Source organism: Ooceraea biroi, chromosome 3, assembly GCF_003672135.1.
Source record: "Ooceraea biroi isolate clonal line C1 chromosome 3, Obir_v5.4, whole genome shotgun sequence".
Lineage (NCBI taxonomy): Eukaryota > Metazoa > Arthropoda > Insecta > Hymenoptera > Formicidae > Ooceraea > Ooceraea biroi.
In genome coordinates this window covers 18,126,437-18,152,268 of record NC_039508.1, presented here as the reverse complement: position 1 = coordinate 18,152,268, position 25,832 = coordinate 18,126,437, and the positions used below count along the sequence as shown (strand labels likewise).

Genomic DNA, 25,832 nt, shown 5'->3' with positions numbered 1-25,832 from the left:
CCGCATTTTGTGCCATTATGGTTCCGACGTTTCATGAACATTTCAGTCAACTTCATCAGTGGAAAGAGAGAGGGAGGAAAGGCGAGATACTGAAGTATCACGTTCAAGATTAAAATTTTCCCGAAACGAAATAAAAGTGACAAAAAAACGCGGTTCCAATCCGGAAAGCAGAACTAGTAGTGATCACGACGAAAACCAAATTTTTAATTCAAGTTAAAAAGTGTATGAAATTCTTTTCAAAAGTACGAGTATGTACATTCCAGTTTTCTTTTTCTTTTTATTAAATAAAGCTTTGAATTATTCTTATTAAAATTATGCAATTATTCGTATAGTGTAGTGAATTTATAAAAATCAAAAATATTTATTTGAGATATGATACATATATGTTATTTACAGTTGTCTTAAAAGCTATTCCTATTATGATATATAGGACGCTTGTCAGTCTTATCTTTTCAAATTCTTCTACTCATTGTTTTTTATCATTTATTGAACGAATTTATTAGTTGAAAACGAAAACTCACTAAAGATATCTTGCAATACGAAAATTCTGATGTGTATATACACACACACACACGATGCTGAAGTAATGGTATACGAATTTGAAATAAATATGCAAGTTTTTATCTCTATTTCATAAAGGTAGGATAAATATAAAATATAAGATATTTAAATACAACGCTTAAATAAAATATTTACATGGTGCAAGTGAATTATTATAATGTTTTATGCCTTTACTTCTTTTTGTATCAGTTATAATTATCTGCGTATATTGTGTTGTTTCAAATGACATAAATATCACATAATGTTAATAGTATGAATGTAAGTAATATAAATTAACATAACTATAATTTTACGAAAAAAATATATAAAATAGCTTAATTTCAGTAATTATTACGATGCGAGTGCATAATAAATTGTGAGATAAAAGAAACTTTTGACTTCAACAAACAGTTTTTCCACATATAAAAGTATCACATTAAACATATACTCGAGAGATTTATCTTTTCTTTCTCTATTATTTCTTATTTTATATATATATATATATATATATATATATATACACGATTATGTTATAAATAACCGCATTTGCTATGTACACGTTACAGTTCTGTGAGATGAGGAACACAAAAGCAAAGATGTACAAATAATATTAAAATTGAATTTTTCGGCGTTATGACATTCTGTACTCTTTGCTCCATAAATAAGTTTCATCATAAATAAATTTCGTATAGAAATTATCATTGGGATATTTTTGTTAAAATTACGCTTACGTGCTAATTCTTACACTGATTCACGAGTAATCATTAACGGAACATATTTAACCAGGAAAAAATTATGTGCATCTTAATTGCGTAGGAAATCATTATACAGTAACGTTATTCGGAAACAGAATTGCAAAAAATTCCAGCGTATCTAGAATCCTTCCTAACGTCCCTCAATATTACTTTCGGATTGATATTGATCAATGTGGCGAGAGTGAGACAGTTCACTCTCATACTGTGACCTCCGACTATCATGTACGTGCTCAAGTTGCTCAAATTAACGGGACTCTTTGGTATCCCATAATGTGAGTACGATTGGTCGCTACTCGTCTCTTCCCTCTCAGATTCCGTCTTCACGAGCTGCGATGTTGCCGAGCGTGAGGCGAAGATGCTTGATCGATATTTGGGTAGCGGATTCGTGGACTTGCGAGCAACAGCTTTAAATATGCGTGGGCCCGGTCTTGAATACAGAAGAGCTGATCTAGTCGTGGACTTTCTCGCGACAGCCCTACCGCTACCTTCCTTCGACATCGAAGCGCAACTCTGACCAATCTTGTTCCTCGGATCACTCGTCTCATTCCGTTCGATCTGACTCATCAGGTTTTCCACAACCGAATTCAAGTTGAAAACGTCCTCGCTCTTTGCCGTGAGACTTGGATGTTTCTCGACATTATGCGCGAAAGCCTGTGCCGACGTACTAAAACAGAAATTCAAAGGCATTTTAATTAGAAATATCTCTAGATAAGCACAAAAAATACAATAACATACCTTTTTGATTGATCCTCCTGCTGTTGTTGTTGTTGCTCCTCTTGCTGTTTGAAGTTCTGCGGTAGATGCGAATGGAACATATTCTGATGGGTTATTCTGTCCTCGTCCGTTTCGCAGAATTCCTCGCACCATTGACAGACCCAGCCACATTTTTTGGATCGCTTTACAAAATCGTGAGGCAACTCAATGACATTTTCATTCACGCAATTATTAGATGATAATTTCGAAATTGGCAAATGTATTTGCTTGTATTTAAACGGTAGACTGATCATTGGAGCATTCTTCGAGGTTTTCCATTCCTTGTGGTTAATAATCCAATGCCGTTTAATGTACGACAATGATTTGTGGCGGAAATTACAGTAGAAGCAGCTGTAGGTCATATTTACCGGATTGCTGTTAAACATGCATTCCTCCTCCACGTCGTCCAATGCATCGTAGATACTGATGTCTCGTTTCTTAGACGATGATGGTTTACTCGTTTCGTAGAATTCGGTCGTCGGCAATTCCTGACGCTTCAACGGCAGCAAGGGATGATTGTACTTCCAATGTTCTAGCAGTTCAGCCTTTAGGGAACAACTATAAGTACAGTACGAGCACTTTAGATTGTGCTTGGGAGCGGCGTGCATCCTCATGTGCGACTTCAGTCCGGTATAATTCACGGCTGTGAAGCCGCAAATTTCACAACAATTCTCCCGGACATCCATACGGTCGCTGGTAATGTTCTTGCCTCTATCGCTACTACCGCTACCAGCACCGACTTTGCTATTGCCATTGCCAGAGGTGGTAGTAGTGTCAGTAGTAGCGCCAATGCCACTGTCACTGACACTGTCATTGTCATTACAATTGTCATTGCCAGTGCCAGTGCCAATGCCAGTACCAGTATCAGTATTAGTGTCATTGTCATTGCCATTACCATTACCACTGCCACTGCCACTGCCACTGCCATTACCATTACCATTGCCATTGTCACCACCATTGCCATTACTATTGCCACTGCCATCACCATCATTAGCACCATTGATACTACCGCCATCACTGCTGTTATCATTTGCCATCAATTTTCGCTTCTTAGTTTTCAGCGGGAAAACAAGACCGTATTCCTTTTCCCAGAACTCATTGGTCAGTTTCGCGCTTCCCCATGTAGATTGTGGATTGGGTACAATCCTTTCCGGATCGTTCGGATGCTTCGAACGAATATGCTGGCGCATAATCACTTCTGAGTTAGTGCTGCGATCGCAGTAAGGGCACAGGAAAAAGAGTCGCTTCAGATGTGACAATTGAACGTGCAACTTGAAGCCGCGTAGACGGGTGAACTTCATTCGACAATGTTTGCAGACCAGTGGCTTTTCCAGAACCTCGGTGGTCTTCTTGTTACCTGTGAAATTACACGATTAGATAAGATACATTTCAGTTTCCAAACGATAACTGAAATAGTTAAAATATAATGTGCATTTACTTTTCTCATTTTCCAATTCATTTTCATTGTTCCTATTTTCAAATGCCTCGTCCTCTTTCATATCAATCACAAGCTCCTCATCCCTACTGTCACCGTCATCAGTATCTATGTTGCTTCTGTTCGCGTCTCGAAGATCATTCTGCAAATGGGTGGTCGTAGATGCGAGACTCACAGTTTTCTTGTTACCTTCAACTGCCTTCATGGAAATTGTTTTATCAACTTCTGCACTCGTGCCGTGTGTCTTAATTGTTTTACACGGAGCATTGGCGTGTTGATACGCTTTTATCATATCGGTCTGCTTTTTTAGCAGAGTCATCACCTGCGAATTAAGTACACGTTTATGGTACACGTTCATTTGCGATAAAAAAATTTTCTCTTTCTATAAAAAGAATATAATAAAGTCTAATAAATTTTTATAAGTATATTTACCCAATCTTCAATCGCGTTGTCCGGTGAAAGTGGTTCGTGTTCTGCGCACGCTGTATTGTGACGCTTTCCGAAATGTTGCAATAACGCATTACGATTTACTGATAGATATCCACACGCTTTACAGTGCCATCTATATACATAAAAGATTTTTTAATAATAATGATACTGGTAAGAAGCATATTGTTTAAACGTCTATTTCTATATCTTATGATGTATATTGTGAGCTTCAAATGCACTATCGTATATCGCTTACCTCGCATAATTCAACTCTCTATAAAGATGATCTCTCATATCGTGCTTGTACTTTGTCTTGAAGTGATTGCACAGCGTGCAGATGTACAGATTACCATCCGGTTTACCGTAAGGCCCGAATCTTCCGACATCCGAATCACTAACGTCACTTAGCTCAGTCGCGTCTACTTTCAAATTTTTCGGCGATTTGGCATCGACGTTGTGCAAACTAATCCTGCTTTGTGCACTCTTCTTCGTAGCTTGTTCGTCACCTTCCCCGTCACCGTATAGCTTCTCGCACGACAGAGATCTCTTCGATTTCTCGTTAGATTGCCTGCTATTCTCGTCGAGGGACGCTGACTTTCCGGTTGATTTTATTTTAGCTGATTTCGTGAATACGTCCACGTCACTCTTGCGTTTACCCAGAGACACCTTCGAGGCCGAGGAAACAGGAGCTTCATTCATCGTCAAGCTTTCGATCTCCTCCTCCAAAAGGATTCCGCGGATGTGCCGAATCCGCGGCATGCTTCTTGTCCAAAGCGGCGTCGTGTCAAAAGGCTCCTCCTGCCCGCCCTGCTCGGTGGCTTCCGCGTTACGTTTACTGATTCCTTTGATTTTTTGATACACCGTGATGTAATCGACGTTGGAATCGTTCACGTGCTTACTACTCATGTGCTGTTCAACAAGTATTTTTGCATTCGTCTTAAACGTGCACAGGGTGCACTTGTACTGTGAATTTTCGTCGTGAACGGTTGTCGCATGCGTAGATATATCGGCCTTGTAAATGCACTTGAAGTCACAGAGATTGCACTTCCAGTGATTGCCATTCGGATCAGGCACTTCCTCCTCCGCTTCCTCTTGACTCGATTGCTGACTGTTCTCTGTGCCATCCAGCTCCCTTATTACCTTCACGAAAGGTCTCTTCTCAGGATGCTTGTCGGTGAGATGCCGTTCCACAACGTGCCTAGGTGACATTTCAACACTATCAGAGAGCATGGAAAGTGCACCCATATTCATAAGAATATCTTAAAACATTTAACAAGTACATTTTTCCTTTTTATGTTTTATCAATTTCTTTGACTGAAAGAATTGGAAAAGAAATATAACTTTTCGCCACATTTATTTATTACTTCATGTATAGCCTTTAGCCATCTTTTTTCAACTGTTTTTAAATTATTTTTAAATTGTTATTAAATTATTTTTTTTAATTTGTACCTGTATTTATACTCAGCATAAATGCACTAACCGTACTTGTTATATGTTTTAAAATTGTGATATTTTATACGTATAAAATTGGAATTTACATTAAATTAAGTAACTTTAAAGCACACACATAATCGTGTAAGATTAAAATTATCACATATGCAAACCTGTGATAATGATGATGATTACAATGGGAACATTTATACAGCCTCGTATCGTGCATTTTTAAGTGAACGCCCATTTTATCGATCGCTATATTTTGGCTCTCTTGGCCGGATATTGGTGGAGGACAATGTGGACAACGGAAATACGGTTCTTCTGAATGTAGGGCCTTCAAGTGATACCTTAGCATCGCCTCATCCACCGTTAGATAATTGCATTCTGCTACGCCACACACATACCTGTCTCACGGAAAAGGTGGAATCGTTGAAACGGTATCTTCATTATATCATATTCACTTTTTTAAGCCTTAATAAAATTGCTCATATTTTAGTGATTCATCGATCAATTCTGGCAATCATCTCGATGTTCAGATGTTCAGATAATCGTGTGAGGCGTTATAAAACTTTCTAACTTTAAGAAACTATTAATTCTTAAAGCTAGAAAGTTTTATAACGTCTCACATGAACGAGATGATTGTCAGAATTGATCGATGAATCGCTAAAATATTAGCAATTTTAATGATTTGCTGGCGAAATAATAATTTCTATAGTGTTAAGCCTTAATGATTTTATGCAAAATGCTACATACCTTTTATGTTCCGGTACATACTTTGGTATGCCATTGTCCTGTTCGGTTTCTTTAACAGTTTCGTTCGGTTTCTTTCCGCCCATTCGGCCATTCTGATGCGAACTGCTTGCCAAATTTACCATTTTGTCGAACATTTTTTCCTTCTTATCCAAACAAGGGACAGGATTGACTGGCCCTGTCTCGGGTACAGTTTCATCCTTAGCATGTAATTGCAGATGTCGGATTATGTTTGTTCGAACTTTCGTAGTATAAGGACACATGGCACACTGTATCTCTCGATTGTAAATTGCCTGACGTGGTAACTGCTCTATCTCATCTGGATTAAAGGATAATTTCTCGTTATCCATTTTTTCTTTTTCTTGATCCATCCCGGATTTTCCACCTTTACGTTTCTTGGTTTTTCGTTCGTCAAACGGCTGCGTAAAATATGTAATAATAATAAGTATGATGATAATAACAATTATATATATATAATTGGGTTAGTTCGGAAAGTTCGTGCGATTCCTCAAGAAGTGGTGTTAAAACGTGTAAATCTATGTCGTGCATGACTTTAATCCATGACATATATACATTCTAAAAGGTGGCATTTCAAGGCGCCGTTTACAAATAAGAATTTTTTCAGATAGATTGAGTTTTGTAAATTTTACATCAATTTAAAAATGGAATAAAATTAGGTGCATTTTTGATATGTTATGTTATTTTACTTTAAAAAAGGCAAGAACGCCGTTCAGACAGCAAAAAAGATTTGTGCCATTTACGGAGTAATGATACAGTAGCTGACTGTTCAGAAATGATTTGCTCGCTTTAAACGTGGTGATTTTCGCGTCAAAGACCAAGAACGCTCAGATAGGCCTTCAGTGTTTCATAGATAAAAAGCAAATTGCAGCACTAATTGAAAATAATCCACGATACGAGATACAAGAGAATATGGGGAGATACTCCACATATCTAATTCGATTGTTGCATAACATTTGGGAACACTTGACTATATGAATTGCTACGATATTTGCGTGCCTCACGATTTGGCCGAAAACATTTAATCAATCGCATTTCCATCTGCGATTCGCTCCTCAAACACAACGAAAACGAACCATTTTTGAAACGGATGATTACAGGCGATGCAAAATGGATCGTACAAGAATGCACAGCGTAAAAGATCATACAAACGAGGTGAAGCACCGTTAACCACTTCAAGGTTGATTTGCAAACAGTCCGAAAACAGTCATGCTGTGTATCTGATAGGACTAGAGAGGCATTGTTTATTTTAAGTTCCTTCCATAAGGATTATTTGTCCTTCATTCAGACATACTGTGTCCAATTAGATCGTTTGAAGGTAGCGAAGAAAAATCGTCCCAAATTGATCAATCGGGAAAAGGTGTCATCTTCCAAGATAATGCCAGACCTTATTTATTCGTTGCACGCTTCGCACGAATGCTTTGAAAGTTTCGACGCGCATCGCGTTTCCGTATGATAATTTAGAAACTATTATCATCCCGATATTTGTCGGTCTTGCGAACAGTGTACAAAGAAATAAAGTGAATAATAATTTCGAGTGTTAATGTTTCTATCGAGTTGAGTGAAGTGTTGTGGAAGGGCCCTTTTGAAATGCAATGTCCCTGAACGCGCAAAAATTTTGACAAGCTGATTGGTGAACTTTAAACCTTTCGTAAGTTTAAAAACTATAGTACCCTCGACATTTTGGTATTAGGATTTTCGTCTCCAAATGAATTCAGTAATCTACTATTAACGAGTTATATAGGTAGGTCTGAGACTTACAATTGCATGCACGACGAAGAGACCATCGACCGATGGATTTGTTGGATCCGCGGGCACCAATTTCGTGTTGGGGAATTTGTGTTTTGTCTTCATATGAGCGGTAGCTTGATACGAGACCGCGTATCTCATTTTGCACTGCGAGCATCCGAAGCGCTTTAGTCCGTGAGCCTTCAAGTGTTCCAGGAGAAATCCGATTTTGACAAAACGTTTCTTGCAATGTGCACAAAACAGATTTTTGATGGACATTCCGATAGTACATTCTTTCATGTGCGTTCGCAATAGAGACGAGTTGGGTGCCGCAAACTTACAATTCGGACACCCACATTTGTACAGGTCAAGTCCGGTACGACCGGTATCTTTAATATCGTCCAGGGTCAAAGGTTTTTCCTGTTGCGTACCTACGTCAACAAAACTTGTCGGTGTATTCTCAGGGATACATTTGTCCTCAGCTTTATTGCACACGAACTGTTCACTTTTCTCGGTATTCTTTCTCGAAGGTTCCGGATTCATCGTTTGATTTTTATTGTCCTCGACATTTCTTTTTTCTGCAATCTTTTTCTCGCTTTCAACGTTCTCCAGTATCTCGACATCACTGTCCTCCGTTCTGTCCGTCTTACCTTCTAATGCCGCTGTACTATCCTTGAAGGACGTATCAGAGTTGATGCCAAAACTTTTCAATATTTCGGGATTATCGAGAAGATTGGTATTCACGAATTCATCGTTACAGCTGAATTCGCTCGAACAGTTTAACGGATCCACTGCGTTCTCGTTTACAGACGACAGCAGTTCCAATTCCGGCTCGTGAAATATCTGATTTGTCGCGTATTCACTCAATTTTGTCTTCTCCGACTGCGAGAACGCTTTGTTTTCATTTATTATTAAAAGTTGTTTCTCGGCAGCATTGTTACTAATATTTTTAATAATAGCGCCGAGAGACGAATCCTTGCACTGCTGTGCTGAAGTATTGGGAATATTGGCAGCAATTTCCGCATTACTCGGACTATCGTTGATACCCTCGAGGAAATTGGATGCCACAACAGTCTCATTTAACGAAGCTATAGAAATTTGATCGTTTGTTACGTTTTTTATGGAGGTATTCTTTTTGGAACCAGCAGCGTTCAAATCATCACTTCCTTCATTAGCGTTTATGATATATCGTTTAATATCGTCGAAAGTTCGTAGAATAAGTTGTTCCACAACGTCTAACTGGCGTGTTGACTAAAAAATACAATTTTATATATACATATAGGTATATAAAATGTATGTATATATTTATTACATTATATGTTTAAATCAAATAGGAAAAATTAACGTTGCGTTATAATAGCTGCATTAAAAACAACTAAGAATTTGAAGATTTCACGTGAGCGCGTACGCACACGTACAATTTGCGTAAATGTTTTATACTTTAATGACTTTTTACTCCTTTATAAATATCAAAATATATAAAATTAAAGCGGTTTTAATGGAATAAGAAAATACTACGTAAGTCCACTTATTATTTTAAGTTAATTATTTCTTCAAGTTATCTTTAATTTTAAATTTATTACTCTTGATGAACTTCAATATTCTTACCGTTGAAGGAAGCGTGCGTTCAAGAGCGTGAGGCAATCGATCGTAGTGAAAGGAGCTCAAATGCTGATGCACTTCAGATAGAGTCTCAGCACCATATAGACAATATAAACACTGGTATTTGGAAAAGCCATGCAACTTGTAGTGCTAAAATATTTAAAAATTAAATTAATTACTTTCTTGTTCCTGGTAACAATCAGTTAAACAGGACGGACGGAATACTTACGGACATTAGCAATTCTATCGTCCCACAAGTGGTAGTGCACAAGTGACATTTGTATAAATGTTTTGAGAATGAAGGGGACGCTGGTTTCGCCTTTAAATGCTTGACAAATGTATCAAATGCGTAAAAAGCTTTTCCACAATCTAAAAGTAAACTTATTCTTCAGTGGTCTGATATTTAAGAAATATATATCACGATTTACAACCGGAGTTAATGATCGTACCGTGATTGCATACAAATGGCAACGTGTAATCTTTACGATTAACGTCTTCTCGGACTTGGGCCAGCTTGATCATTTTACCCATTAGGAAGCACAATTTGTTGCCCGCGTGATGCAGCGCCTGAAATATCGGTTTAATCGGTCATTAGTTGAATTAAGTTACGCTGCTATTATTATTAATTAACTCGAAACTTTGATATATTACCTGATGTTGTTGCACGTAAGACGGCACGATCGCGCGATAGAAACAATACGCACACTGGTACCGACAATGACTGTGCTTCTCCCACAAATGACTCTTCATGTTAGTCCAATCGTTTAGAGTCATGTAGCAATATGCGCATTTCTGAAAATCATGCGGTGGCACGTTGTTCTGTTTGCTGGTCTCCTCGTGATGCTGATGATAGTGTTGGCCGTACAACTTGAGCGAATCGCTTGTGTAGTGACAATCGCGGCTCATGCACTTGTAAAAGTGGACGAGCTTCGGCTTCTTCATCATCGTCGTGTAAGCGTCTATGGACTTCAACGTAATCACGACGGACGAGGCTGGCGGGTCTTTAGGTTTGATCACCGTGGGCGTGCGCACCATTTTGAACTGGATCTTGTAATTCACATTTGATGACGGATTTGCCGACGAGACGGCTATTGGTCGCGTGGTGATTGGACTCGATACGGGAGTTTTGCTTAGCGACTGGAAAGTCACTTTATTAGAATCCAACGAATGAATGATCTTTGGAGCGATAGGCATGAAGTTCGTGCTTCTCAGATGAGCGGTAGCGGGCTTCGTCGAGACGGACGCCGGCAAACTTTTAATCGGGAGTAGGGTCAAGTGCTCCGACGTGACCGACTGCATGTGACCTTGCGCACTCGAACTCGCCAGGGGTTGCGTTATAACGTTCACCTTCTTTAATATCAAAGGTTGATTTGCCTTCTTCAAGGACAATATCTTGTTCTTCGCGGGAGAGATTTCTACCGCCTTTCTGATGTTGTTCACCTAAGAATAATAAATCGAAATAAGAATTTAATCATAAAATAAAATAATGGAATATCAAGTTGAATATTGACAATATCTCGAAGACGAGAATATCAAAATATAATCTGCTTACAATAAAACTTTCAGTTTCACTGCCATCGGATCTTGGTGCAAGGCTCACCACATTTGCGATCTTCAAGAATGAACACTCTTCCTCCGTGTCCGTTTGTAACATATCCGTTGCGCTGTTTACTTCAGTTCCATCTAGCAATCATGTTTAATATTCTCTGTTATAGATACAATGTTATATGGATTTGGAATATATAAATTAATGAATCTTTTAAGATTTTTTATTAATATACATACATACAAAATATATTATACAACTACTTGCACACAATATTATTACAAGTGTGGAAAATATCGAGTACAAAGGAGTGTTTGGTTCAATACCTGCATTGGCGGCTCGTGCGTTCTCTCGATCATCCGACAACTGCGCTGGCACGGACAGCATGTCACCACTCAATCGCCTGAACCTGATAAAGTTCTTTGGCGGATTGAGTGAAAAATCACTGCGCGATGTTGACACTTGTTCTGGCTCCGCATTTTGTGAGTGCGCAGCATCGGCAATTGATACAACATCCGGAGGTTTCGGGATCAACGATTCGAATTCGCATTTGATTTCCATTTTGCTCTCGAGCATTTCGGGCATCGACTCCAACGGTTTGGCGCTCTGCAACTGAGCGGCCAGTCTCTGAATCGTTGTCAACATCGGGTCTCGTGACGAAGACACGTTCATGTTGGACGTCTCTTTCAGGATCATGTTTACATCCGTCGTTTCGGAGTCTGATTGTTCGCTGCTGGAGTCCGATTCGAAGACTGGCGCCGAGTGTTCATTGTCACTGATCTCACCGTCGCTTTCGTCGTCGTCCTTTTTGCACGGATCCATGATCGCGAGGGGGTCCCAAATCTTCGTATCCACCTTGCCGCCTACGTTGTCCGCTACTGCCGATCTATCGCCGACCGACTGTTCTTCTATGAGCGAAGATCGATCCTCTTGGCTACTCGATGCTTGACTACTTGATTGGCACAATGGATCCTCCATAATAATCATGTTGTTGACAGATTCTAAGGACTCTGCTGTTTGATACATAACGGACAATGGAGGACTCACTGTTTCTAGAGTACTCGTTGCATCGTATTGCATCGCATTGCACTCGGGACTAGAGTTAACGACCGCATCCGTACGCATCTTGTCCTGCAACTTGTCTATTATGGACAAATCTGATTTGGAAAAGTTTTTCAACAGGATGCTATTAGCGACTTCCTGCATCATTTTCTGTCGTTCCCGTTGTATCTCGACTTCCTTGTTCTCCAGCTCCGGTGGGCAAACGAATGCGCTCAGATTACCAGTGTTTACCGAATTTTCCGAATTTTCTCCTTGAGATACCTTAGATTTCTCATCAATTTCTTCTTCCTTAATCTGGATGCTTTCCTCTGTTTTTGGTTCGTGCACACTGCTGCACTCTTCGCTAATATTGCCGTTGTCTTCTTGAGATTCCCTTGTTCTCATATCTACCTCCGATCCTACGTTCCTACCATCCGCATTCTCGGGCTCAGAGAGCTCCAACTTTGTCTCTACGGCAAAAGACTTCTCTATATTGAGGGACATTGACTCTTGCGACGCCTCGTTGCAACTCACGGCGACCTCGGTAGTCATCACAGACATGTTAATCTTCAGGATTTCAATGTTCTTGGCATTCCGATGCCAAAACGCCACGTGAGCCTCCACGTTGCTTCGCTTCAGCTGCACATAATTGCACTCACGACATAAGTAGCCATAGACGCCACCCTCTCTCGGCACATCGTCTTCGGACGCGGACTCGCTGAACGTATCATTGTGTTTGCGACACATTTTATAATAGTGCGTCCTCATGGACGCCTTGGCCACGGCTTGATACGGACAACTGTTGCAGTGAAACCTGTATTCGCCCGTGTGCGTAGTGCAATGTTCATAGAACGCTTCGATTGCTACGTCCGCTGCGCCTTCCGTCACGAAGCAGCAGAATCTACAACGAAACTTGCACACCTCATCCGTTACCGTAGTCCCTGCAGGTCTCGTCCTATCATTTTCAGCATCCGCCATCGCGGCCCGAGCATCCACCGACTTGAGACGCGCGATCAGCACTTCCCTACCGGGATGATTTATTTTGTAATGGTGGACGATGTTCTTACCCGTGAAGATACACAGCAAGCACTTGTACTTGTCCTGGCCAGTCCATACGTAATCCATCAGACGATTGACACTTATCTTACGGAACATCTCTTCCATTATCTCATCGTAAACGATCTTTCGTGATTTCTTCTCGTGGTCAAAACTCGTGGTCATCTTATCAGTGTCACTACTTGGCGCGGTAACGATATTATTCGTGCTTTCTGCTTCTTCTATCTCCTTCTCCGACTTCACTATCGGCTTACTCTCCTCGAAAGAGAAAAGCTCTAAAAATGATTCTACATTCGAAGTTTCGACCGCAGCGAGATCACTTAATTTCGTATTATTTACATCAGAACTATTCGTACTTATAAGCGGTTTAACATTCTCGAAACTAATATCTACAGGATCTACATCCGCATTTACAAGGTGCTCATCGACAGCACTTTCCGTCAAAGTTTTTTCTGTCGCTGCAACATTAATATCTTCTACGGTGTTCGTCAAGATAGTTGTTGCTTCACTTGTCTCTTCAGCATTTGTTTGAGTGGTTTTGAAAGAAGCTGTTGAAGCTATTGTCTTTTTCTTCTTCTTCTTTTTAGTAGACACTATACCCATTTGCCAGCTGGATTTCTTTTTCTTTTTCTTCACCGAAGTCTTCTTCGCGCTCGTCTCGACAGTCACTGGATCATCGTCAAAGTCTGCTTCACTGCCTTTATCAATTGAACTTTTCCTCCTCGTCGTCGTCGGCACCAGTCCAAACAGTAAATTACTTAATAACTCCTCCTTAGTGGACGTTCTAGCTGAACCGCCGTTCGTTCTCTTCTCCACAATTGTACTACTCGACATAGAGATATCGGACGTCGCGCTCTCGTCGTCTGTCAGAGATATCCCATCTTCGTTCTTATCGTCAGCGATGAAGGACGATTTCTTCTGCTTCGTGTTGCATTTATTACTTTTCGCAATTCTTTGTTGCTTCGAACTCGCCACTGCGAATCCGCCACTTGAGTCCTGATCGGACGGTTTCTCCTGGTTTGAGACTGGGGGCGAAATATCCACAGCGGCAGCTAATTCAGACACATCTATCCCGAAGCTCTCATCGGATGAACTATCGAACATCACTTTGGATGAATCAATTTTTGCGATATCCGTCTTCTCCACAACCACTCGTGGCTCTTTTACAGAATCCTTACGCAGAACGCGCTTAGATTTGCGCAATTCCTCATCATGATCCTCTTCTTGATCCAGCACGCTGTTACCAGTACTGTTTAATAATTTCTCTGTACGCAGAGCTAATGGTTGATCTTCCTCGCTGTCAGAATTCGGAATGGGCTCCTTGGAACGCAAACTACGTGGTGTCGCTCGTTTAACGTCTTTTTTATTTTTGGTTTTCGATTTGTTCGATTTTAAGGTCTTTTTTAACTTAGGATTGTTCGCTATCGATTCATCCGCTTCGGAATTCTGCGGCTCCGTTATCTTTTTATCAAGTATACTTAATGTCTCGTCCTTTCTAAAATTACCCAATGATGTGTTTAAGTTTATTCCAGAGGCTTCCTTTTTTCGGCACATCCGATAGCCTGTTGCCATTACTACACCCTCGCTAATGAACATTTCCCTGATATCCTCCTGTAGCATTTCCAAAGAATTTCTTCTCTTCGTTTTTACTTTCGGTTTATCATCAGAAATTTCGTCAACTCGGCCGTTTGCACTGGAAACAGTAGGCTCCATGTCTGATGGATTTTTATTCGGATCTAACAACTGTTCTGTGCCACTTGTATTCTTCGATTTTTCTTGCGAGATTCGATCGACTTTATCGTGTTCATCTACTTGCATTTTCCCTTTATCATTATTTTTGTCTCTGATATTTACCGAGTTGTTAATAAGTTTATTACTTTCTAACCGAATATCAATTTTTTCATTATTTCCTAATCGATCATTCTCTACATTTGTACTTTTGTCGTCATCTGTTTGAACATCACGCTTTTCACTACTACTTTCTAATGCTCCCCTGTCACTTGCCTTCGCATTTTTAGTTAACTTCTCATTCAAATTATTCGATGCTACTACTGGCCTTTCGTCACTCGCATCAATGCTCGTATTTAAAATTCCGAGTCTCTCCGCAAGACATTCATCATCTGAGCTATCTGACACGATTACTCGCCTCTTTTTCTTAGTTTGCGACTTTCTCGGTTCAATCGCTTCTTTATCCGAGTTACTGCTCTCAGATTCAGAATCGATGATCTTCTTGATCTTCTCAAATTTCTTCGCCTTTAGCGCCTCTCCGAGCTTTTGTATCAACTTCGCTTGCTCAACCAACTTTTTACCCTCCCCAGACTCGAACGACTTCCTGATCAGTGCTTCAACCCATTCTTGCGTCACCTCCTCCTTGAATTTTGCCCCGTCTGCTTCAGACTCATCCTTCTTGCCCTCGTCAGTGGCAATATCGCTAGACTTGGAATCATTCGTCACCGAGTCCGCCTCGCCAATCTTTATTTCATTCCTATTTGTCTCCTCGACGAAAGATGATACATCATTTTGCCTCAGTTGGCTAAAACTCTCTGTGGTATTATCGCTGCTGCTGCTCACCTCAGCGTTCGTATCTTCCTTACCAATATTTTCAGAACGTGAACTATTCAGAACGTTGCTCTTTTTGCTATTGCTCTTTGCACGTGGTAATTTGGATGATGTAATCCCACTTCTCTTTGATTCGTTCGTGATGGAAGTCGGCTGCAACGATTCGGATCGTTTGATCTTCGGAATTCGAAACTTCTGAAGACCGGAACCTTGACAAGACTTCGTCGTATCGATCGCACCATAGAGGCTTTCCAATGGCGACTGCATCCTATCCTTTGGCAATTTATCAACCTTTTCCTTCTCAGATTTTTTCAACTTCGACTTCTCTTTTGTTGGCGTCGTAGTTTTCACAGTTGAATTGAACGGTGGCCGTTTTCTCGGATCTCGCTCATTTTGAACGGTATCTTTGGCTTTAACTGGCGTATTTACGTGTTTATCTTTGGCAAGACGTGGATCTCTAACAGAAGCGCTGGTCTCTTTGGCCTGACTTGAGCTCGTCACATTATGATCTGTGGAAGTACGAACGCGCGGGTCCCGATTCGCGAAGCGATTCGGAGGATTTTCTCGATCAGAATGACCGTCCCGTGGCCAATCGGATCGGCGCACATCGCGATTGAAATTGGGCCTTACTTCCGTCCTGCTTCTGTCGTTGTAATACGTGTCTCTTCCGCGACCTCTGTTGCATCTGTTGTCTCGCGAACCCCAAGGACAAGGTGTATTAGGTCGCGGATAAGAAATTGTCGAATTTTCTGCGGTCTGAATTCCACAAGGAATTATATTCTCATAAGTAACGTCGCTTGCTCTGTTGGCGGATTCATTCCAGGTCGGTCTCCCGTGAGCGTAATCCACCGAAGGCCTATCAAAGGCCTGATCGTAAGATCCCTGAATTTGAAAGCCTCTATATTGCGGAGTAACCGGAAATCCGGGAGTAGATCTTAAAGGAAGTATATCCTCTCGAATATTTTCCGGTCTCGCCGCGTGATTTATGTCCTGAGGTCGCACAGCAGGACTGATCAGCGGTCTGGGTCCAGCGGGTAAATTCGACGGAAATTGATTCGGTCTGAATTGTGGCTCCATCGGATGTTGGTAAGAATGCTGAGCGGGTGGTTGTAAGGATGGGTTGGATATTCCACCGTAAACGGGGGGGGACGTCCATTGCGCGTTGTTAAACTGATTGTCGCCAGTAGTACCGGAAGATGGCCAATGCATCTGATTCATATTGTAGTAGTCGATGCCTTCTATCACGAATTCACTTTCTGACCTGGATGGAGTTACCGTATCCTTCCATCCTTCCGACGGTACGACGCTCGGCCGCCTTTGATACAACGAATTGCTCCTCTCGTCCGGTTTGTTCATGACATTTAGATGAATCTGAGGTGACGTTTCTACAGCGGCATTGGGGACAACCAGCTTGTCCTTTACACCCTCGTAACCATGAACATCACGCTGACGAGGATGTTTCTCATAATTATCCGCATAACGCGGTTCTTGAAACTTTGAACCCGGAGAAGATACCTGCGGCGCCGATCTATGATCATTTGATGGAAAAGGCGGCCTTTTCATCTCGTTTAGCTTTACAACCGAAGTCGCTCCGATGTTTGAAATGGATTTTCTAGTGGTAAATTTAATATTATGGTTGTTCACCTCTTCCCAGCGCTTTTCACTTTCTCTGACCGCGTCAGATGATAAATTTTTTGTAGTTTTGCCGTCTTTATTTACCAGACTCATCTCGTGCTTGCTCGAGTCGTTTTTGTGCTTTGTGATGTCCTCGTCTGCCTTGTCACCCTTTTTCTCGGCCTCGCCCTCATCATTTAGCAACTTGGCCAGATCTTCCATGGATAACGGAGGTTTACTGGAGGCAGGCGGCGAAAGTAAGAGCGGTATCGATGGCGGTATCGATACAGTCTTCGGTACGTTGTAATTGTCCTTCAACCTGGGTGACGTGACCCTAGGTCTAGCGAACAATATCTCAGGATCGGGAGAGTTAAGTCTCACCTCCGGAACGTTTACAGGTGATTCCGGCCTGGATAAACTTTCCTCCGAAATGTCTACATTCAATTTGTTCTTTTCCAGAACTGATGGAAATCGAGAAGGCACTGGAACACTTCGTGAACCCAACGCATAATTTCTGCTGCCGTCATTAACCTTTTGCGGCAGATTACTACTGACCAATTTTGCTGCAATTGCTACGTCATTATCGGAGGTCACTGACTTCCAATCACTTTTGTTCTTTGCATTATGCGATTCTTCCAGCATCTCCCACTCGTTGAACATGACATCATCCATATTGGAATCCACGGGCGACTCGCTACTTCTCGTATTATTATCCGTAAGTGTGATAACTGGTATTATATTAGACTTCGTTTGTCGTCTATCGCATTTCTCCCGAAGTAAGTTCGTGCTGCGCTCGGTAGGAATTACTATGGGCAGAATTTGACAATCAGGACTGGAAGATCCGCTAGGATCTGGACTCGCCGGCGTCTCGTCAAGATCTATAACTTTTTCCGCATTTTGCTCCACTTGGTCATTTTGATCCGACTTTGCATCCTCTAGCAATCTACAAATTACAAATTTAATTAAACATTTCTTAAAACTTTATTTTTTGCTTGATGTGTCATTACAAATAATCTATTAGGTTGTTCATTAAGTTCTGCGGTTTTCTCGATAGATAGCGTTTGTCCATTGAAAAAGATAGCATGCATCGCCTGAACCGCGGATTGCCGCATACTCCGTGACAGGTTAGACAACGCTTGACATTTCGCCAGAGTCTTTGTTGTGTTTTGACGTGTTGTGTGTACGCGCTATTCATTGAAAATGGAGGATCAAAAGGTGCATTTTCGGCACATTTTGCTATTTTTCTTCCGCAAAGGAGTAAAAGCGACGGACGCGCAACGTGAGATATGTGGCGTGTACGGGGACTCGGCCATAAGCGCTGACACTTGTCAGCGTTGGTTTGCGCGCTTTCGTTCCGGAGATGTGAACGTCTCCGATGCTGCTCGCTCCGGTCGTCCATCCACCACTGACGACGACCAAATCGTGGCCGCAATCAAAGCAGACCGACACCTGACGACGCGAGAGATCGCGGAGCGCTTCGACATCGCCCATACAACGGTTGCGCAGCGATTAAAACGGCTTGGGATGTCGAAAAAAGCAGATGTTTGGGTCCCTCACGAGCTCACCGAAAAGAACATTTTGGACCGCGTCATGATCTGTGAATCCCTGCTGAAATGGAACTCGCTAGAGGCCTTTCTCAAACGGGTGGTCACGGGAGATGAAAAATGGGTGGTATATAACAACATTCGACGCAAGCGGTCATGGTGCGGTCCGGATGAGTCGTCACAATCGGTTGCCAAAGCGGATTTGCATCCGAAGAAAGTGATGCTGAATGTGTGGTGGGATTGGCGAGGCGTCCTGTACTTCGAGCTGCTTCCGCGCGGTCAGACCATCGACGCCGAGAAGCATTGCGCTCAGTTAGAAAAATTGAAGCAGGCAGTGGCGGAGAAGCGGCCGGAATTGGCGAACAGGAAGGGCGTTGTCTTCCACCACGACAACGTCAAACCACACACTGCTTTGGTGACCAAGAAGAAGTTGAAATGCTTTGGCTGGGAAGTCATGCAGCACCCACCGTACTCCCCAGACCTTGCGCCGTCGGATTACCATCTGTTCCGGTCACTCCAAAACAATCTCGACGGGCAGCGCTTTAATTCAGTGGACGATATTCAAACGTACTTGAAGGACTTTTTCACGCAGAAGTCGCGCGACTTCTACAAACGCGGCATTATGTCCCTTCCAGAACGTTGGCAGAAGGTGGTCGATCAAGATGGACAATACATTCTAGATTGAATAAATGTGTAAGTACAATAGATTTATGTTTTAATTTAGGGCAAAAAACCGCAGAACTTAATGAACAACCTAATACATCAATCACTGATAAACAAGTTAAATGTTCTTAAACTATGAATTTTATCAAACGTGTGAACACACGTATATATGTGTAGCAATAGGAAAATTTAAGTTTGGTATATTACGTATATGTATATTACAATATTTCATATATTATATTACAAGAAATAAGAAAATATCACAAATTTCAACACAATTATTTGTACTTATCACAATTATTCACTATTATCATATCAATATAATAATAACTTACATCGAAGGTTGCAACGTGATAACATCGTTCTGCTTAGCTGGTAATTGTAAACCAGGCGCGTTTCCCTGAAACTCGTGTCGAATTAGAATAATTAAAATACAAAGATCAAACATGCACGCTACGAAAGCCTGAAAACATCTAAAGATAGAACAAAACAATGAAAATAATTAGTGTTACAGGTGTAAGAAGAATCAAAGATTGAATAAGCTCTATAGTTCTAAAGGCCAGAAGAAACAAGTGTTTGTATTAATATTATTTTTTCATGATATTTACATACGATATTTTTAGAATTAATATTATTTTTTCAAACAAATCTTTTGAATTTCTTGTTATATTAAAATATACAGATTGTATAAATATAAACATTATACAACTTCTACAACCGAAGTAATTTGATTAGTTTAATTATTTTATAAAAATAAAATATACAAACAATAAAAATATGATATATAAAATGCTTAATAATAAAATCTTAAGATATTAATAATAATATCTTCAATTAAAAAAAGAGATACCATAGAATATGACTTTCAAGATAATTCGAAGATTAATATTTAAATCTGTATGCATGTGTATATACATGTATGTGTGTGTGTGTGTGCGCGCACGTGCATATATAGCTTAAAACGATATTTTAGATCTTTTAATTTTCAATATTCCAATCTTCTTTCTTTAACACGATATTGGTATGTATTACAAAAATATGTTTTTTAGAGAAATAATTTTAATTGTTTTAAACCAAATGTGAAAAAAAGATATAATAATATAATGAGATATACAAAGATACAATATATAAGAGTAATGACAGAATATAATAGAGTAATGACAGAAATAGAATACAGAGTATCTGAATAGCATATATAGTGCATATATATATAATACATATAGAGTGTCTTAATGCTAATTTTTTTAGTATTCGAAAATACAAATACATATTAAAATCTGATTAAAACTGTTAAGACATTCTATAAGCTTATTCACCAACAACGCATATCAAACACAAAAGTATACGCACTCCAAATACAATATACAGAAGGTCTCAATATTCATAAAATATTTTCATTATTATTAAAAATAAGAGAAAATTCATAAGACTTAGATTTCAAGAGGAAATAAATCGAATCAAATAAAAACATTTCAAAAATAGATGATTTTTCTTTTTTTAATATTTAAACGTATAATATAATTTTGCATAAATTGTTCTTTCCAGTCATTCTGTATAGAAAAATAGTGCGTATAAAAATAATTATAATAAAAATATCTCGTAATTCGATTTTGCTATAATATAATCATAATATTTTTACAAGAGGCATAACTAGAGGATTGTTTACGCAAAACAATATGATTTCATTCAGAAAGCAAAAAAGAAGATAAATTATCTTCAAATCTTTTATACCACAAGCATAACAAATATTATTTTGATCCGATTTATATTCCTCTAGAAATTACTTTGCGTTCATGAATTATCATGTATCTTTAAAAACAACAAAAATATTTCAAGTGAAAATAAATATCTACGTGACTCATTTCAAAATATGTGTATGCGTTAGTATACCTACCTTTTCTACTCTACTATGTAGTTTCTGCAAAACATCCTCACACCGTTGTAGTGTCTCGATTTTTAGCCTGTTACATTAATAATATTTTAATTAATCATTGTGTACTTTCAGTATCATATTCTTTAATATGTTTAATAATAACAATGTCTTCCATTTCGATGAAAGAATTTTGGAAATTGACACCGGCATAAAAAAACAAATTATAAAAAAAAGTATTAAAAAAAAACAAGTTATAAATAGCCCAAGAATTTGTACATTTGATTATGATTTAAATGATGTGATATGTTGCAAACTTTCAACGTACTTTCGCTTGTTATCTGATAAGATTCCATGAAGACCCTGCATTTTCTGCAACTGAAATTCTCGGGACTTATCCTTGACGTTTTGTAGCCTCTCAATCATCGCTTCCAAGAATGGAATATACTTTTGCATTTCTGCGAATTTTTTGTCGTATTCGTCCATCTTGCACCTTGTTCTTGATCACCCTGTATTCAAACAGATTATTTTTTCTTCTTTTGGGCTATACCTGTCGTTGCAGTTTTTTTTATTTAGTTTCTATTAATTCTTCGGTGTGCGTGCGCGTGTGTGTATGCTGAAAATAATACATATACGTAAATAATAAATAAATCCAATATTTTAATGCAGATTAATATATTTTAAATATTAGGTATGCAAAAAGTTTTAACCATTTTTTGCACTTTTTCGTTTTTTTAGCTGCATAATATATTGTAAGAAAATTCAGTCATAAAAATATTTGCCTTCGTTTTTACGATTTCTCGCTATCTCTCAAATAAATGTCTTCATATTTTGAAAGTATTATCCAGTTAAAAGTATTGTATCGATTGAAATAAGTAATCCGAAGGCGCCAAATTGGATGAATATATCGCGTGCGGAAAAACTTGGACTTTCCAGATTCAAGTTCAAAATAGTTTGCCGAATATGAAAAGCATATACAGCTTTTCATTGGTCATCGCGTTTACGTATTGTTTTTCGAAATTATATTTATTGTTAAATCATAACATATGACGTTTATATACTTCGATGCCAATTCTTCAAAAACTTAAAACTTAAATGAAGAGAATTTATTTGAAGTTTAAATAATAATATCAGAGTGCTGAAAAAAGACTAAACCTTTACATACACAACACCTAATATAAACATATGATTCAATAGTATGCTCAATGTTAAACTGCATAATAGTGAAGAATCTGATAAAAGTAATAAATATCTTTTTAAAATTGCCAAAAATGCTTTGAAAATTTCATTTCGTACTACTTTCAATATTTTACACGTCACACGCACAACCTCTCATAAACATATTTACATCAATATAATTATCATTGTAAATAATAACATGTAAAATTTGAACTAATATAACTTATCGAAAGCACATGGTGAAACAAATTTGTTCTTAATTATTTACTAATGACATTCTTTACTTTTCAGATGTGGAAAAGTAAATTTATTCTTTATTATTATATTAATTACTTATTAGAAATCTTTTATGATTTTTTATTATAAACTTTTACAATCACGTCGCAGAGTATCTTAAATCTATGCTGGGTTAGTTAATATTTTCTGTTGTTTTTGCGTTGTGTGGCATTCAAACATTGTACCGATTCTCAACGTCAGTTTTCAATATTTTGAGTGTTTCTGTTAATGTTTCCCACGTTGTATAGCATTGGTTTTCGATAAAAATCTTAATTTCCCCAGAAAACACAGAGAGTTCAAAACGTATAACATTTTTTCTATTCTTTTTATCATTGGGTGATCATCATCGACCTCAACTGGCTGTCCAGAGATTGGCAAATCGATATAATTAAAATCACCACATCAGTAGTACCGGAATCATTTGCAATCAGTCCAATCACTTATGACATTATCTCCATATATAGTGCAAATCTTTTTATGTGTCTAGGCAACGTTTTTTCCTTTGTAAAAATAAAATAGCACAATGTGCTGAAAATATCATTTTTGTTCTCCATATTCAAAGCAACATTAAACTCAAGTACTCAAAACTCATCAAATTTGAGCAAACTTGTTAAATGCGCATTGAAATGTCACCTTTCAAAAAATATTTACGTTTGATATGAATAAATAGGTGACGCTATTCAGTGTTGACCACATCTCTTGAAAACAAAGAGAAATTATTGGCCAATTCAATAGCTTTAAAAAAAAAAAACAGTCGTTCAATAAACACAATTGTGTTTATGATTGATCAATATATTTCTGGATATTCATTTTATAACAATATAGAAATAAACTATGCTGTGCATAAAAATAAGATTATCTTATTTCCCAATAATGTAATATATCAATGTAATGTAATATATCAATCTGTTTATTTATTGTGGAATATTATAATGTAAAATTTTTGTCTGCTTTGTATTGATTTATTTAAAGTATGTAAGTATGCATGTAAAGTAAGTTTGTAACATGCATACATTTCATATATCATTCAATATCATATATTATTCTTTGTGATCTTAAGTTGATCATAATACTGTAGGAAAGATGCAATTAGTAAATATATCGTGCAAATGTGGAAATATGTTGTTCCTAATGTAGATCGCACATCTAATGAAAATTACAAAACCACAATATTATTTTGTGCAACTCCATATATATATGTGTGTGTGTGTGTGTGTGTGTGTGTGTGTGTGTGTGTGTGTGTGTGTGTGTGTGTTCTTACAAATGCATATCATATTACAAATTATTTTGATATTAATTTACTCTCTGTGGCTTCTTCTCATTTCTTTCTTTTTTTCGTCTCGTGTTTTGTTTCGTTTTTCCAGAAAAATAATGCAAATTTTCTACCCAAAATCACACAAGTAAGTTATGTAAATTCTTGTTCTTTTTCTCTTTCTTCTTAAATATCCTTTTCCCGCGCAAATCGTTATATATATATATTTTTTTTCTTATACTTATATTTCACACATTACATACGCACATGCACGCACGCACGCACGCACGCACGCATGCACAAAACTTGGTTTTAGGAATTAGAAAACGATCCTGTATCATAATCATATACTATTCTATAATCTATAGCTCATGGTACATTATATATAACAGTACACACAGTGGGTTTTCCAGCAAGTTACACAGATGACATAGTGTAACAGTGTCCACGGAATGTTCCAACTGTGTCACACTGCTCGACACAGTAAAAAGCTAAGTAAAAAAGCCAAGCATGTAAAATGTCCCAGTGTTACCAATATTTTAAGAAATCTTATATTTAGTATTTAAATAGTGGTTTCCAAAATTTGTACAATAAAAATAAAGAACCGTAATACACTCTACTGAGATTTTTAGAACCGTAATACTCTCTACTGAGATTTTCAGAAATTAAACCTACGCTTCACCGTTCCAACAAGAATTTTACACGGTGTAACACATTGCAATTTTCCGTGTCCTTGCTGGAAAACAGCCACAATCGCATTAGGGACACTACCATAAGAAAAATACGATATACGATATACGATATACCTAACTCGGGTGGAAATAGATACAAAGTATGTTCTTCAAAGCTATAGTTAAGCATAGTGCTTAGAGATAAAGAAATGGATATTGATCCAATCTGAATCAACGTCTTTTCTAGCAGTGGAGTATTCGTGAAACAGAAAGAATATTCTCGATGCCTAAAATTAAAGACAAATTATTACAAAAAATAGTTCTATTAATTTAGAATGATTTTCTTCGAAATATCCGTAAATCAAAGCATGAATCAAAGAAGCGAATGTATAATGATACATTTATATGTAGCAAGCTATATATAAAATGTGTAGATTGAAATGTAACTCGAAATAACTTATTTTCTTCAATTCGACTTATTAGTAGTATATAATTGTTAATTACAAAATTTATTGTTGCAAACATTGCTATTTAGAAAAACATCACATTTGCAAACTTGATTTATACCTCAGTAAATTATCATTGAGTGAATCATAACAAAGAGATTAGTGAACCATAACAAAGAGATAAAAAAGATCCGTTGTCCAAATAATAATATTCAAAGCTAATGAATCAAAATATTATATATGATATTTAGTGAAGAGGGACAAACTGTATTAATTAACACGCTTAATATGATTGAATAATGTTGGAGATTTTTACAAGAAATAAGTGGTGTGTAGTTTAAATAATATATAAAGATATTTTATAATAATAAAATTCAAACAGATTTTTTATGCTTATATTTAAGACATTGTAGAAAATATAAAGTGCTTAAGAAATTATTCGTAAATGAACGAGGAACAACATACATGTTTTCTCCATCAATTTATATCAATGAATAAATATATGCTGATATCCACTACCTAACATACTTCAAAGATGTTATTGAATTGCAAATTGTAGATGTATCACATTATTACATTATTTAATACGTTATTTAAAATGGACAATATTCGACTCTTTCAATAATGTACACACAAAATGTTTAAAGATTTTTGTTAATGCTTTTAAGAGA

At 38.1% G+C, this 25,832-nt stretch overlaps 1 protein-coding gene across 11 annotated transcripts in view; it reads right to left on the bottom strand.

Annotated features, from left to right (window-relative positions):
* Window positions 1-337: 337 nt before the first annotated feature.
* The window catches only part of LOC105286402, a 33,377-nt gene continuing 7,882 nt past the window's right edge, over window positions 338-25,832 (bottom strand). For 7 of the 11 annotated variants that reach the window (XM_020033988.2, XM_020033984.2, XM_020033985.2 and 4 more), the window contains 17 exons: window positions 21,666-21,846; window positions 21,362-21,428; window positions 19,803-19,873; window positions 11,317-18,203; window positions 10,997-11,127; window positions 10,096-10,884; window positions 9,894-10,011; window positions 9,674-9,813; window positions 9,451-9,594; window positions 7,876-9,093; window positions 6,100-6,515; window positions 5,517-5,750; window positions 4,169-5,128; window positions 3,916-4,045; window positions 3,487-3,805; window positions 2,031-3,405; window positions 338-1,959 (listed from right to left, as the gene is read on the bottom strand). In XM_020033988.2, coding sequence (XP_019889547.2) covers window positions 1,377-1,959; window positions 2,031-3,405; window positions 3,487-3,805; window positions 3,916-4,045; window positions 4,169-5,128; window positions 5,517-5,750; window positions 6,100-6,515; window positions 7,876-9,093; window positions 9,451-9,594; window positions 9,674-9,813; window positions 9,894-10,011; window positions 10,096-10,884; window positions 10,997-11,127; window positions 11,317-18,203; window positions 19,803-19,873; window positions 21,362-21,428; window positions 21,666-21,823 — 13,740 coding nt within the window. In that variant the 5' untranslated portion in view covers window positions 21,824-21,846 and the 3' untranslated portion in view covers window positions 338-1,376. Of the gene's footprint in view, window positions 1,960-2,030; window positions 3,406-3,486; window positions 3,806-3,915; window positions 4,046-4,168; window positions 5,129-5,516; window positions 5,751-6,099; window positions 6,516-7,875; window positions 9,094-9,450; window positions 9,595-9,673; window positions 9,814-9,893; window positions 10,012-10,095; window positions 10,885-10,996; window positions 11,128-11,316; window positions 18,204-19,802; window positions 19,874-21,361; window positions 21,429-21,665; window positions 21,954-25,832 lie in introns of all 11 variants that reach the window. The other 4 variants (XM_020033993.2, XM_026968467.1, XM_011351340.3 and 1 more) reach the window with 4 other exon arrangements.